This window comes from Taeniopygia guttata, chromosome 12, assembly GCF_048771995.1.
Source record: "Taeniopygia guttata chromosome 12, bTaeGut7.mat, whole genome shotgun sequence".
In the NCBI taxonomy this organism is placed as follows: domain Eukaryota; kingdom Metazoa; phylum Chordata; class Aves; order Passeriformes; family Estrildidae; genus Taeniopygia; species Taeniopygia guttata.
In genome coordinates this window covers 15,602,022-15,616,354 of record NC_133037.1, presented here as the reverse complement: position 1 = coordinate 15,616,354, position 14,333 = coordinate 15,602,022, and the positions used below count along the sequence as shown (strand labels likewise).

General features: G+C 48.5%; 1 protein-coding gene across 7 annotated transcripts in view; it reads right to left on the bottom strand.

Annotated features, from left to right (window-relative positions):
• The window catches only part of RNF123 (ring finger protein 123), a 47,499-nt gene extending 33,880 nt beyond the window's left edge, over positions 1-13,619 (bottom strand). For 2 of the 7 annotated variants that reach the window (XM_030283504.4, XM_032750756.3), the window contains exons 1-13: positions 13,530-13,619; positions 11,143-11,340; positions 10,036-10,120; positions 7,970-8,049; positions 7,066-7,163; positions 5,851-5,905; positions 5,432-5,517; positions 4,602-4,688; positions 4,056-4,123; positions 3,069-3,194; positions 2,268-2,382; positions 1,384-1,488; positions 1,128-1,253 (exon numbers count right to left, since the gene is read on the bottom strand). In XM_030283504.4, coding sequence (XP_030139364.4) covers positions 1,128-1,253; positions 1,384-1,488; positions 2,268-2,382; positions 3,069-3,194; positions 4,056-4,123; positions 4,602-4,688; positions 5,432-5,517; positions 5,851-5,905; positions 7,066-7,163; positions 7,970-8,049; positions 10,036-10,120; positions 11,143-11,224 — 1,113 coding nt within the window. In that variant the 5' untranslated portion in view covers positions 11,225-11,340; positions 13,530-13,619. Of the gene's footprint in view, positions 1-1,127; positions 1,254-1,383; positions 1,489-2,267; positions 2,383-3,057; positions 3,195-4,055; positions 4,124-4,601; positions 4,689-5,431; positions 5,518-5,850; positions 5,906-7,065; positions 7,164-7,969; positions 8,050-10,035; positions 10,121-11,142; positions 11,363-13,232; positions 13,382-13,529 lie in introns of those variants that run through there. The other 5 variants (XM_072935016.1, XM_072935017.1, XM_030283509.4 and 2 more) reach the window with 5 other exon arrangements.
• Positions 13,620-14,333: the final 714 nt, after the last annotated feature.

Here is a 14,333-nt window from a genome sequence, read left to right as displayed (position 1 = left end):
GAGTCAGGAACAGCTATAGCTCCCAGAGTGAGATCTTGGAAGGAAGCATTCACTCCTGAACTGAAAAAGCAGGTGCTCTGAACCCACAGTGTCCCTCTGACTCCACAGGAGAGAGTCCAAGCAGAAGTTGGTGCCAGTGCTTTGCTACAGGGAAACAGCTTCTGCAGGAAGTCCAACCCAAAAGTCATCTACCAAAAGCCAAAGTACCAGGCCCTATTTGTTGGGCAGTCACCAGTCTTCTTACTCCCTGACTCTACCCAAGACACAGTGTTGGTAGAACCAACCCAGAAAAGAAAGAAGTAAGTCTTGGGTAAATGTGACGAGAGAAGAGTTGTCTATTTGAATTCAACTCATAGCCAGCCAGCAGGATGAGAGCCAACTCTTCCACAAACACAGCAGTCCTACCAGAGGGTCCATTTTCACTGCTAAGATGGTGGGCCTGAAGGAGTCACGACATTTTTCTATTAAACTTCTCATGGCAGCTGGCTGGGCCAGTGCCCACATCTGTTAACTGTTACCCCAAAGGGCAGACGTGCTGTCTCCAAGCAGATCCCTGGCAGTGACTGGCTCTGTGTAACCACCCAAGCACTCCAGCAGCAGCAGCAGCTTCCCAGCTGCTTCAAACATGTGTCCCAGGAAGGAGTAAGCTCATCCAGCAGGGATAGGAAGGGAAGCTGGAGGAGGCTTTTCCCCAGCAGTGCTGGAGATGGTGAGAGTGCACTGCACACTTCTACCCTACTCCCGCACACTCTGGTCGATTGCTTCAGCATGTGGCAGCACTTAAGAAATCCACAAATACATATTAATAACAATCAGAATACTATTCTTATTGATAAACTTGATGTTTCCAGAAACAGGAAGTTATTCACCATCATCAGTTCCTTTAGCAGTAGGAGAACCTTAGAAATGCCTGGTTAACTCATTGCCAGTGTCTGCATTCAACCCTCAGTGCCTGGGTGTGCAGCAGCAGCCGCCAGATGAGCTAAGAGAGGGTGGTCTACCACAAAGAAAAAAGAAGAGAAAGACACTGAACACCACCAGCATTTTGTAGGGAAGGCTCCTGTCCTCAGCACCTCCCAGAGTCTCCCTGGGATCCCTAGGGAGGAACCAGCACCCTAGCAACTCACCTCCATAAGAAGCCACATGAGATTCAGCAGCTGCTGAATAAGGGGGTGGGCCTCCACTGCCCCTCCTCGCTCAAGGATGCTCAAGAGGAAGGTCATGAGCACATCTTCCACCAGGTACACCTTGCACTGCAGACAGAGAGGCAGGTCAACATTCCTCCATGGCATAGGCACTTCCCAGCAAAAGCTGGGGATTACTTTGGCTAGCAAGAACAGTAACAAGCACTACAGAACCTGGCAATAGGCAAGCAAAACTCACCATGAGAGGGGAGAAATAATTGAAGATGTGAGCTAATGTAATCAACACTGTGGGTTCTCCCTGCAGCTGCCACATGGATGTGTCTTTCTCCACCAGCTTCCCCTCCTGCAACGACAAACCCAGAAAGACACACAGCTTGGATCCAGCCCAATCCACCTGTACACCAGCAAGTGAATGAACTACATGCCTGAAGCAGCCACTGCTGCTGTCCCATGCCTGACTGCACCAAAACCTTGAACATGGGAATTCAGAATGCCAAAGAAGCCAGGCCTATTCCTCTGGAAAGCTGTAGTGAAGTCCAGATGTCAACCACGTGTGGCAACTTTGAAAATGTTCTTCTAAAAAAAGGCTCAAGTTTACATGTTAATTTGTAAATGGGAAGATCTACAGAGAAGGCCTAGCAAAGCCTTCATTCAAGCCAAGACCATAGCATATGGCATTCCCTATGCTTTGGCTTTGGGCATCCCTCATCCTAGTGGAAAACAGTGTTTCCAGCAAACAGTGCCACAGCCAAAACAATTCTCAAGGCAGATCTGCCAGAATTTCATCACATTACTGAATAGTAAAAAGCTTAGGATGTGAACAAACTGATTTCAAGGGTGCAAAATCAAATGCAGCAGTTGTGATCCTGACAAACATTACTTCTTGAATACTGGCAATGAAACTTCATAGGCCTGAGAACAACAAATGACTTAAATTAAGTGCTGGAACTATCAGGAAGCCCATTTTGCAAGCCAGAGAGCTCCAGGGACACGCATGCCCTATGCAAACATTTAGACTCTCGGGTGTATGGAAACATCTGAGGAGGCAGCATGTGCCAGGGAGAGCAGAACCACATTTCCCAGCATGGTGCCCCTCAGATCCACCCAGTGATGCCAGCCTACCGTCACATCTATTCCAATATGGATCACATTCTTCAAGTAGCCCAACAGCTTCCGAGCCTTCACCAGGTCTGCCACAGGAGGATCTTGCAAGGGCCGATAACCTTCCACTGGATAAGTAGGGAAATGTTAAGGGAAAATGCAATCTGAGCCTTTTGGAACTTCTTTTGTCTGTACAAGGAAAGACTCTGCTTTACTTTGTCCCAGTCCCAGTTCAAACCATAGTGCCTTCTACATGGATGATCCACTTCCTCAATACTGCAAGCAGAAAGTCTTTCACTTCTGCTTGGTGTGAAATACTTTTTTCATCAGAAAGACCTACTGGATCTCCCACTACAGCCATCAACAGGCACAGCCAGGACTGCTCTGGCAAGAGATCCAGGCTTCAGCATTCACACATCAACAGGCAACACTAATACCATGTCAGAAGTCCCATATGGCTGGGAGGTAAAAGAGATGAGTGACCAAAAGGCTCAGCAGCATATCAGCATTAGGGTTTCCAAAACTGCAGAGTGAGAATTTTGCAGGATCTGAGAGTCTGGGAGCAGGCAGGCCCCAGCTGTAGCAGCAGTTGCTGACTCAGAGCTGAAAACAACTCTCATTTCAGAAACTTGTGTTTGTGTCCTGGAATTCTGCTTCAGCTGAGGAGGTATTTGGCTCTTCTCTCCCTGACTAGCTCTGCACACAAGTGCTGACAGCAGAAAGTGAACTGCAGTCAGGTGTGTATATTCTACAGCCTCCAAAGATGGTCTCAGGACAGGCTCTTCCCCCTTCAGACCTCCTCTCCCCACACCTAAAGGATATCGGAGTGGACGGCTTCCGAAGTTAAAAGCAACAGATTCTTTGAAGGAGAGGCTGATGGCAGGGAAATAAGCCATTCCAGCACCCCTCGTGATGTTATCAAAGGCAGTTCCTAGAGATATGCCGTTCCTGAAAGAAGGAAAACCCACAAGGTTTCAGTCACAGCAGGAGGGGTCTGAGGTCAGCTGGGCAATACAAATATCAGCTGCAAACACGGACACACCAGTCAGTCATGCCTCCTGTCATTCTTAACCTGGCACACATGCAAATGTCACAGCTCTGCTGAGTGACAGCCACGGAAGTACAGGGTCACTCCCGTTTTCATATCAGCATGGGAAGGCACCTGGGGTCTACACAACATGCAGAGCCACTCAGCTTCAAGGGCAACACAAATCTGTGTGATAACTAAAGCAGCAGGATATTTTAAAGCATATGATTTTTTTGACTCATCTATTTGATGTTGGTGGCAATCAAGGATAATGCTTTCAATCTACTCCTCCATAAAAGATGACACCAACCACCTAATAGTTCTTAATTGCAACTGACTTGTTGCAGGCCAGGGCCAGAGAACAATTCTCATTGTGCATAGGAGCTGGAAGCTGGAGATTTATCAACCTTTTCACAGCTCCTTGTAAATTTAGGACAGGCAAGGCCTACACTGACTACAAAAGCAATCAATTAAAGCCAAGTGTGGCATTAAGCATCACAAGAGATGTCCTTCCCTCTAAAACCCTGGCAAACTTTACAAAGATTCTGTACCTTGAACATCTTCCTGCCAAATGTTTTCAACTGAACTGAACTGAGACCAAACAACCCATTCAGATGGTTTCTGAACACAAGACAGAAAAACAAAGGCCGGAACTACCAAGGAACATAAAGAGGGGAGTGCAGAAATAGGGCTCAACAATCTGCTGAGCAGTGAGACAACCTTTCTGTTACACACAGACATACAGACATGAACAAAGCAGGGAATGAAGCAAAGATGCTTACAAGCAGAAAGCAATGGTGCCCTCATCAAGGTCTATCAGACAGCTGACGATGTCTCCTGCTGCCCAGGACTGCAGAAAAGGGAGAGAAGAGGTTAAACATATATTTCTAGGGTTTTCCCACATTACAAGAAAGACTGCAACCCAACCAATCCCTTGTGATTCAGGGTTAAAGAAGAGACAGTTCCTTCTCCCAGCAGCTCACATCATTTTCAGGCACTCCTAAAGCCCAACTGGGATCTTTTTCCCCTCTGGCACCAGGAATGTACATTTATCTCAACAATGCACCATGCTCTGATGTAATACAGAGAACCAGAGCCTTCCAGGGACCAACAGCAGCACTAGGCTGGGAATCAGTCTGCTGGGGCTGCTAAACAAAGCACGGAGACAGCATGTCCAGCACCTCTGAAGTACAGACAAGTGCTGGCACACAGACTGAAGGAGGGAGAAAGGCTTGAGGGCATTTCACAAGGCCCAGAAGAATCCAGTGAGCAGGAATCACCTGTTTTCTGCTTCCTCTCCATCCCATTCCTGGGGGACAGCTACTCACTTTGCCATAATTTGTAGTAGTCACGTTCCACTTGCGCACCCTGTTTCCATCATAGGCATACGAATCTGGCGTGTCCCCAACGCCTTCCTGCACCAAAGTATGAAAAAGGAGAGTCAGACCAGACCAGGCATAGAGGATTCCTCTCATTGCAAGACAACCTTTAAGAGGGAGACCAGTAGACAGTGAGAGCAGCTGACAGCACACATGCTCTACCTGGGAAAAATCCTCACTCTAGGAATTAATCCAGTGGCCTGTAATCTTTGGTTCAGAGAAATGCACCACTCCCTACTTATTTTTGGGCTGGAAGAAGAGTACTGGCATCCGACACTTCTCATTTCTATCAAAGCAGCCCCGCAGGATGTCCATCACTTCCTCTCTCACACACTGCAGAGTGACAAGTTAGTGAAATTCTGCAGCTGACATCCCTTTCCAGCACCAAACATCCCACCCAGTTGAAACAACATCTCAACCTCCCCTGGACAAAACCAGTCCTGTAGCATCAGCTGCTGAGGCCCATCCCAAGGGACAGGCTGCCAGCACTGCAGACACACACACTTTCTGGGGAAGATACCAGCTGAAAGTAAATATGTAGCAGTTCTATGTGCAGCAAGAGCACATCAACACACCCAGCACAGGCTTTCTCACTGAGCACCATTCTGTGGACACAGACCTGAGTGTCTTGTAAAGACTCTTAAAATAGCAGGCCTGGCATTTTGTGTGCGTGTATGGCATTTCTTGTGTGAATGCCAGCAGGGAACAGCACCAATTCAATGCTCTACACTGACCAAAAAAGCAGTGAAGGAGCATCCCCCCCAGAGTAGCTACACTACCTCCTGATTAAATCTGCAGTTGAGAGTACACCAGCCAATCTGCATGAGTCCCTGGGAGGAGATGAGCACCTCATAAATCCATTTCCCTGAAAGAAAAAGAGAAAGAGATGCCACACAGTGAATTCTTGTCCCCTAGCTTGTTGTTAGAGAAGCTGAACCTGACAGTGCTCCCACAGAAATACATGTGGCACACAAAGGAGGTTCAGGACATTTCCAGGATTCCCATCCCACCCCTTTACTCTGGCATCACACAATCCCCCATCCTTCTAATTCCCTGGAGAAGTTCAATGAATGAACTGGGGAAGAGGGTGCTCAACATCTGGAACATATTCAAGATTTCCTGAGTTGTCCAGTTGTCTAACACCCCATACACTCCTCCCAGGGTCTTTTCTCAAAGCAGCACTGGTTTATCTCCTTACCTTTATAGACACATGTTGTGGCCCTGATGGACCCAAAGTTACTGTGGCCAATTACCTGGACCAACAAACAAAAGGTATTTTAATGTCAGACAAAAAGAGAGACTTGTTCAGTCCTTCCATTCTCTCTGTCCTAGTACTCAAAACCAAAGCAAGATGGAGAGCTGTTCACAAGGACAGTATAGGGACAAGAAGGGACATCTTTCCCACCCCAGCAGCCGTATTTGGAGCCAGCTGGTCCCAGGGAATCATTCAAATCCCTCTCACAGCTCATCTGTATTTGATAAACCCCAATGCAGCACCTAGCATGGCAGCAGTACAAGGACAACATGTTGATAGACAGGTTCCCAGTGAATTGGCACAAAAGTGTATACAACAGTGATTATGATATGGGAAAGATATCTGAATGCTGGACAAGTTAGAACAAAACTATAGATTCAAGGTGTCCAGACCAAAGGCCAGGACTGGCAGGTAACATGCTGACTGGAAACAGAACCGTGTTAAATCCTGACTCTTGCTATCTTGGGACAGACCATGGAGAAGAAATGAAAGTAGGAACAAGAAATTCACAGACAAGCCAGTCCAATCCATTCTGTGGTCAATTCTAGGTACAGCCAAAGTAATCTACAGCAGGTGGTTAAAGGGAAAGGGGAGACCAGGGCAGCCTGATTTGTTAGAGGCTATAAAGCAGGCATAGATCAAGGAGGGAATCAGCTCAAGAGGAGGGGATGTGCTTGCTCAGTGAAGGGGTGGAAGGAATGCAGAAATTACTGAAGTAGGAAAGAGTTAAACTCCAGTGGATTCTTTCAGCTGACTTTTTGCTAAGGAGCAAGCAGGTAATTAGTGGAAACAAAGGAAAAAGGAAAACTTCGGCTTTAGCCTCTTTCTAGCCTTTTAAGAAGACTAGAAGGAAGGAAGAGGCAGCCTGCTGGAGGGAGGGACAGGAAAGCTGGCTGCTTAGCCAAGTGAGCCCCTGGGCCACGGTAATCCTTCACTTCCTCACAGCCCCACTCAGACCTTGCTGACACTTAGGGGTACTGCTAGACTGTTTCCCAGGAGAGCTCATTTCCTCCAGGATCCTGCAGCTTTCAGGGCAGACTCCATTTACACACGCTACAAAGCCACTGACAGGGATCTACTATGAAGAACAAACCAAGAAGCCCTAAGTGCTTTTAGTCCCACAAAACTATTTTCTGCTGTGTCCAGCAACACACTCACCCCAAGTAAGTCATCATCGACCAGCAGGAGCCCCTCAAAGCCGCTAGTGTGGTCCAACACCACAGTGGAGGGACCGAGCCGGCCCTCTGCCACCTGATCTGAAACAAGAGTTGCAGAAAACCTGTTGGGCAGAGTTGTTTGTGCAGGATCCAGTGGACCCAGCTCACCCGCCAGGTACTTCCAGCCAGACTGTGACAGAACATGCATTCTGCCTCATAGGAGGAAGATTAGGATAGTGTTGCCTATGTTAGACCCTGAGAAACTCAGAAAAGGAGAGAGATTTAAAAGGAAGTCATCACAGTGATTCAGCTATGCAGCATTCAGAACATATTAAGTTTTCCACATCACCTGAAAATTTAACTTTGACAAAATTCAAAGGCTAAACTCTGTGCCAAATGTTTGGCCAACATGTCACACTTTGATTGCAGCCAGCAAGAAAAAATTTGCCTTTCTAGGAGGGAAGGAAGGTTGTATCTTGCCACATCCTGATTCATTCAGAGAAATGATGCTAGTAAGAACACGGGGTACAGGCTGAGGCCCAAAGTGAATACCTGCAGTGGAGACCAGTATGTCATTATTGTCAACAAGCCTCTGCATCTCTCACTGACAATAGCACTACACACTCCTGGTCAAAGCAATGGCTCTGCATATCATTTTCAGTAAGATACCCCCAAAACTGCTTTTCCAGATATTTTAGCCTGGAAATCTGCCTCCATCTGCAAACCAACCTGCTGCAAGGCTGGCTGATGAGCCCCTCACAGGCAGGATTTAAAAGCACAATAAATTAGAGCAGAGGGAGGCACAACAGCACTCACTCAGGGAAATGCCTTTCATGATACAACTTGTCCTTCCCAATTAAGCAGCACAAGCAAGAAGCACAAATTGGACAGGCAGTATCTCCTACCTCTGCTGTCTTCAGAGCCATTCTCCTCTGACAACAATCGCTCAAGGTGCTCCTGCAGGTTCTGGAACGTCAGGTTCTTCCTAGGGAATAAACACACAGGAGCTCTTACAAAAAGCTTTGTTTCCAATATTTCACGAGTTGCAGCCCAGACCCATGTCCTGTGCTGAGACATGAACCATGAAGTTCTGTTGATCTGTTTCATATCATGAATCTAAGGAATTTGTTGCCCATTGTGTTGGGACAATGAATGAAGGAAGGACCAAACACAGCACAAACAAGCCAAGTAGTTAACAAAGATTCTTACAGTCTTCAGTCTGCTCAGGAGTGTTTTGTGGCAGTAAGAAAACCGTGGTAGAAGGCAGCAAGAAACCAGCTGTACTACCAATAACTATGGACACGACTTTGCTGCAGTCAGCATCACACAAACATGGCCTAAGTTGGGATTCGTCTTTTCCCCAAAGTATTTTGCAATACAAAAGAGAGAAGACCACAGCAGCAGCTGTAGCAGTTCAGACAAAGGTCAGGCTAGTCCAGCATCCTCTCTCTGTGAAAATAGATAAAACGATTTTGTTTTCATACTGAAAAATTTCTCATGCATCCCCTTTGGGCCACTAATCTAGAGAACTTACTGCCCTTCCCTGGTTCTCTCCTTTCAAGGATAGTTTACTTAGCTGATCCTTGCACAAGAGCCTCCTTTCAGTAGTGAGAACCACTAGTTGTTCCTATCCCTGATTCCCATTTCCAAAGCCATCTGGGAAACAACTTCTCACTTCTCCAGGACTAGGGATTTCCCTAAGACTGGTGAGAGACATTGTGAAAGCCTGATGGATGTGAAGATGCACAGAAGTGAAATAAAATAATCAATTTTGGTTGGCATGAGAAGGGTGGCTTTAGCAAAGCTGCTTAATCAGCACTGGCATGGAGGAGGAGTTGTGGAAGGAGAGTGGAAGAGCATGAGACAGGCAGAGAGATGTCTGCAGTGAGCTCCTCTATAAAGAATTCAGGCCTCTGAAGGCAAGATGTCATACCATAAAAGTTGCTCTCATATGGCAAATGTTATTTCCAAGACATCCTTAATTGCTACTGGGCTTTCTAGCAAGTAGCCATGTCCAGGGAAAAAGGGTGGAAGGCAGGAAAAAAGGGAGACCAGTCCAACAAACTATCAGTTCTGTGCATTCAAGCCATTAATCACCAGACAAAGAAATCAGAAATATTGAAAACCAAAATGCTCAGGCAGATGGAGTGTTCCAAGGCTTTCTGGCAGGAGAGCTTGTGGTAAAGTAACATGACCCACTTTGCCTCCCCCCCCCACCATCACCCCGGCTCACCAAGAGCCAGAGGGCCAAGAACTATTTATAGCAGCTCTGAGCAGTTGGAGCTGGCAGTCCTAAGTATAGCCCGTGGAATGTGACCCCAGCCATGCTGCACTGCCAAACAACAGGAGCCACAGGCCTGACTCACATTGCCACACTCCTACCTGCCCTGAACCTGTCTGACTTGCCTCTGGCAAAAGAGATGCAAGAGGAATTCTTTTCATCCAACACTACAAGTTTCTGGGATAAAAGGTGAAGGAGAACTGAAAATAAATAGGAAAAAAACAGTCACTAAACAGGAATTTTGTGTTTCTCTTCCCTTGGTGACTCCTAATAAAAGTACCAGCAGGTCCACAGCCTGGAAAATGTATGGTATTGCAGGGATCAGTAACAGTCTTGCCTTCAGGTTACAGGGCACTATTTTTAATTCCTGCACCTGACACAGGTGAATTTTGCACTTCCTTACAAGCAAAGGGGGAACAGGAAAAATCAGGTTAATGCCTATTTATTTCAAAAATATTGCCTAGTGAGGTGGTATATGGGATTTTTCATGAAAAAAAAGGATCCTTCCTCACAAGCCCTGCAGTTTGAAAAAGCCAGTAAAGAGCAGACCTCAGAGTTGTTTCTGTAACATGGAGCTGCTGTGTTTTTAACAAAGATCACTGTGTGGCACTAAAAGATCTTTCCTTTCACGCAGTGCTGTTTATCTGGAGGTAGCATCACTTGCCACCTGGGCAGTGAGAAGTCTGATACCTGTAAGCAGCTGCAGGCTGGTTCCCATCAGCACTGGTAAAGACTCGATGCAGATAATCATTCAGCAGCCTGCTGTTCACAATCCCTTGGGAGAAATAGAAAGGAAATAAACTTAGTCTGGGGTAAACTCAAACATGAATTTCACATACAAGCAAGAAACTGGTAATTATGGGTAAATTATGTTCATGTTTGCTGAGCAACACAATGGAAAATGCAGCTTCAAGCAGTCATTCATGACATTACTGTCCTCACCAGCAGAACTAGAGTCCAGCATTATTGGGTGCATCTCCCGAAAAAAGACTCTTTCCAATTTGAGCTGCTCTGCCATAGCAACTGGGAGCCTATAAATCGCTACACACAGGTGGAAGTGCATCCTCAGGAATCCTGCTGTGCTACAGTAACTCCAAAAACTGAAAGTAGGAATCCAATTTCATTAAAAAAAAAAAAAAATCATAACACTACTGCAATTCCTGATGTCCTATTCATATTCAGGATGTCTCTTAACCGCACAAAAGATGCTGAGATGGAAAGGCTGCAGGAGCAGTTCACCTCGTGTAACCCAGAACCCTCTTTAATGATGTGTGCCTCACCTTCACTAAACAACGCTTAGTGTCACACTGATGCAGCAACCCTTGTTTCTGAGTGCAACAGTGCCCTCAAATGCCAGATTTGTGGTCTCATAAGCACACTTGTGCTGGATTGGTGATGCCAATTAAAAAAACAGACTGCCTGGCTGGTAGCAGAATTTCCCAGAAAAGGATTTATTTGAGAATTTGACAAGCTGTTCATCCTGGAAGGGGAACTCCCTAAATCAGATGAGTCTCAAATCAGATGGCAGGCAGGCAACAAAACATTCTCCAGCCTTATGAGGCAGGGCTGTGTGCTGAAGAAAAGGCTCTGTGACCTGAGTTTCGGGAGTCATTAGTGCTGTAGGAATGTCCCGTCCAAAGTCTCATCTCACGTTGAGGATTTACTCTGTTTTAGCCCCCCTGCACCTCACACTACCAAGGTAACTGCAACTGGAAGGCAGCTGATCTCAAGCAAGGCAAGGGATGCTCCCTGGATCCACACTGCTCCTGTTTTCACAAGACACATACAGAACCCTACCTGTGACCTTGGACTTCTCTGGCTCAGTGCTCAGCCTGTAATTCTTACTTGAGAAAGCAGTCCCAGCACCTCTCGACGTCATTCTTCACAGGCACCACTTCCAGAGCAGACATAAGATGCCTAGACAGACGCCTAGATCAAAACGTTCTGGGAAGGATGCTGCCTTTAGACTTCTCCCTTTCTTGAAGGTCGGTTTACCTGGATTAAACAACAGGGATAAGCCAAAAAATAGCCACAGTCCTTGCATGTCCTAATGACATCACACAAGAGCCCCAAACCAACTAACTGCCAACCCTGCTCTCAGTACCACTGTTGTCCAACATTTCAAAACATTCCCAAAGCAGATGAACCACTAAGCCACATTCCAAACAGCCACAGAAACCCCACTCCAAACAAAAGCACAGGCACAACCAAGCCAGAAACACAGGCAACCTTCACACCAAGCTGGGCCAGAAGCACTGAGCCAGCACAGAGCCACAGCCAGCACCACTGCCAAACACCGCTGCGACTGGAACCGCACCGCACTGCTCCTCATGTCCTGACAACACTTCTGCCTTTGTCTCCCACTGTGTATTCTTTAGGACAGCAACATGTGCCTGGTTTATCTTCTGCTTAGCAGGTGTTTAGATTATTCCACTACCCAAAACAAAGAGAGAGGAAAAAGGAATGAGACAAATGCAGATGGACTGGACTACAATAGAATATCACTAACTACAAACCGAAAGACCCAGCTGTCAGAGTCACAGGGACAAAAGCAGAGACAGGTAATATACAATAGTGTTTACAAGTGAAAATTTACCACGAGACTAGAGATTCGGGAACCTTCCTGGTACCACTAGAATGCTATCACAGCTGACGTGTGCCAGGACAAAAGGAATACATTCAAGTGGCTAGTTCCATTCAGCTTCCAAATGTAAGGTTATATCCCCCTCCTCCTTACAACTGCCCCAATAGCCACCCTCACTGGAAGACTCTCTCCCTGGACATCCATCTATCAAAGCACTTTAAGAAACACAGAGCAACAGGAAGATGCAACAGGCGCAAAGGCTGCAGAAATTAAATGCTTGTTGGCAATCTCATGCAGAGCAGAAACTAAGGTGAATCCAAGAAAAGTTAGTGACTCCAGAAAAAGAGTGTCAAGTGACACAAGTGCCACAAAAACTCAAAATCACATGAGCTTCAGCTAGACTTGGGAAAGAGTTTCCTAAAACCCCTTTCCTCGGGACCACCCCAGCACTCAGCAGTGGAGCAATACTGCCTGGCCTCCCTCCTGCAGCACTGCTGAGCAAAATAGTAGGAACAAAGCAAAAACCAGCCTGGATCAAAAGCCCTGAATGATGCATCAGGAACTCAAAACAAGAGACAAAACAATAATGAGAAACTCATCGTTTACAACCAAAGCAGAGCAGACAGCACAATGTGTACTATCCTAAAAGTACTCGACACATGACATGATTTCACCTCTGTCAGAACAAGTTAAAAACAGCCGAGGGCAGTCAGGAATGGCTCTCCTAAAAGGCAGCCACTCTAGTAACCAGTGCTGCCAAAACAGCCTGAATGCCCAAGGCAGAGCATGCAGCACCGCCACACTGGCACCATATGAGATGCAGTGCTGGCACTGCTGCAGTGCCGGGGTGTTTGCTCAATTGGAGCAGTTGTTGCTTTCAACAGGTCTGAGAAAGGGCAGAGCAGGGGGACACACATCTGCCTCATGTGCGAATCACAGAAGCAAAGATGCCCTGCTCTGAGCGTGGCCTCGGGCTAAACTCCCTTCTCTTGGCAAAAGCAAGCAGTTTCCAGCAGCAGGGCAGAGCACACAACACAGGAACAGCCAGAGTTGAAGTGTAGACGACTGGAGGCAGGCGAGGAGGCCGAGAAGCCAGGCCGGCCAACAAAACTTTGCCTGGCAGCTGCCGGCCAAGCCCCGAGACTCGCAGCAGGCAAAGGGAAACAGCACAGCCCGACACGGATCACAGAACTGCCCTGCCTTCACCCCAGGCGTGGTACCCCAGCCTGCCTGCACCCCCAGCCCACAAACACCGGTGTGTGCCGTGCTCACACCCAGGAACCTGCCCCAAAGCCGGACTCACCCCACAGCTCAGCGGCGCCCCATAACCCAGAGACATCCCCTCAGCCGGGCGGCACTCCCTGCCAGCACAGACACCCCAAACCCGGAAGGACTCTCCATGCCCACAAACACCCCAGAGCCGAGAACCCCCTACACCTGCCTACAACCCGTGAGGCGCGGCAGCCAACCCCCGACTGGGCCCCTCCCGCGCAGCCCAACGACACTCCCCGAGCTGGCCGTGCCCCGTGCCCCGAGCCCCCCGGCCCCGGGGCAGCCCCGCGCTGCCGGCACCGGGCCCCGCCGCCGCCGCCACACTCACCGCCGGCCCGGCCGCGCCGCCGCCGCTACGGCGACCCGCGAGGGCCATGGCGGGCGGGCGGGACGCGTTGCCGGGAGACGGGCGGGACTCTCTCCGCGCTCGGGGAGGGCCGCACCGCGGTGCCCTCCCCCGGGGAAGGACCAGCGGCCCTCCGGTGCTTGTGTGAACTTCTCTCGAGGAAATCGAGCAGGGTCGGGGCCGCCGAGACGCGAAGCTCTCGGCCGTGGGGGTACGAGGGAGGCCAGGGCAGGTGCTGCCGACCCCCAGGAAGACAACGACCCCAGACCCCGCACGCTGTCCTTGGAGAGAGAGGAGGAGGAGGAGGAAGCCGACACATGAGCGTGGAGCCTCTCAGTGCACTTTATTCTGCCTGTGGAGTGGGATCAGGGCCAGTACTGGCGGACAGTCCACAGCAGGTCCTGTGGCAGTGTCCAGGCTGGCTGTGGCGATTCTGGGTCCAGCATTGCAAATGGGAGAAGTCGGATCCACATGGGCCCAGGGAGCATGGACTGGAGCATTTGACACTTTCAAGATAGAAACACAGATTCACAGAATGATTTAGGCTGTAAGGAACCTGAAAAATAATCTAATTCCACCTCCCTGCCATGGGCAGGGACACCTCCCATGAGACCAGGTTGCTCCAAACCACATCCAGTCTGGCCTTGAACACTTCCAGGGATGGAGCAGTCACAGCTTCTCTGGGCAACTTGTGCCAGGGCCTCACCACCCCCACAGCTTGCTGGCACCCAACTCCAGCAGCCCCAGCACCACCAGCCAGCTACAATCAGGGTCCTCTTGTGTCTC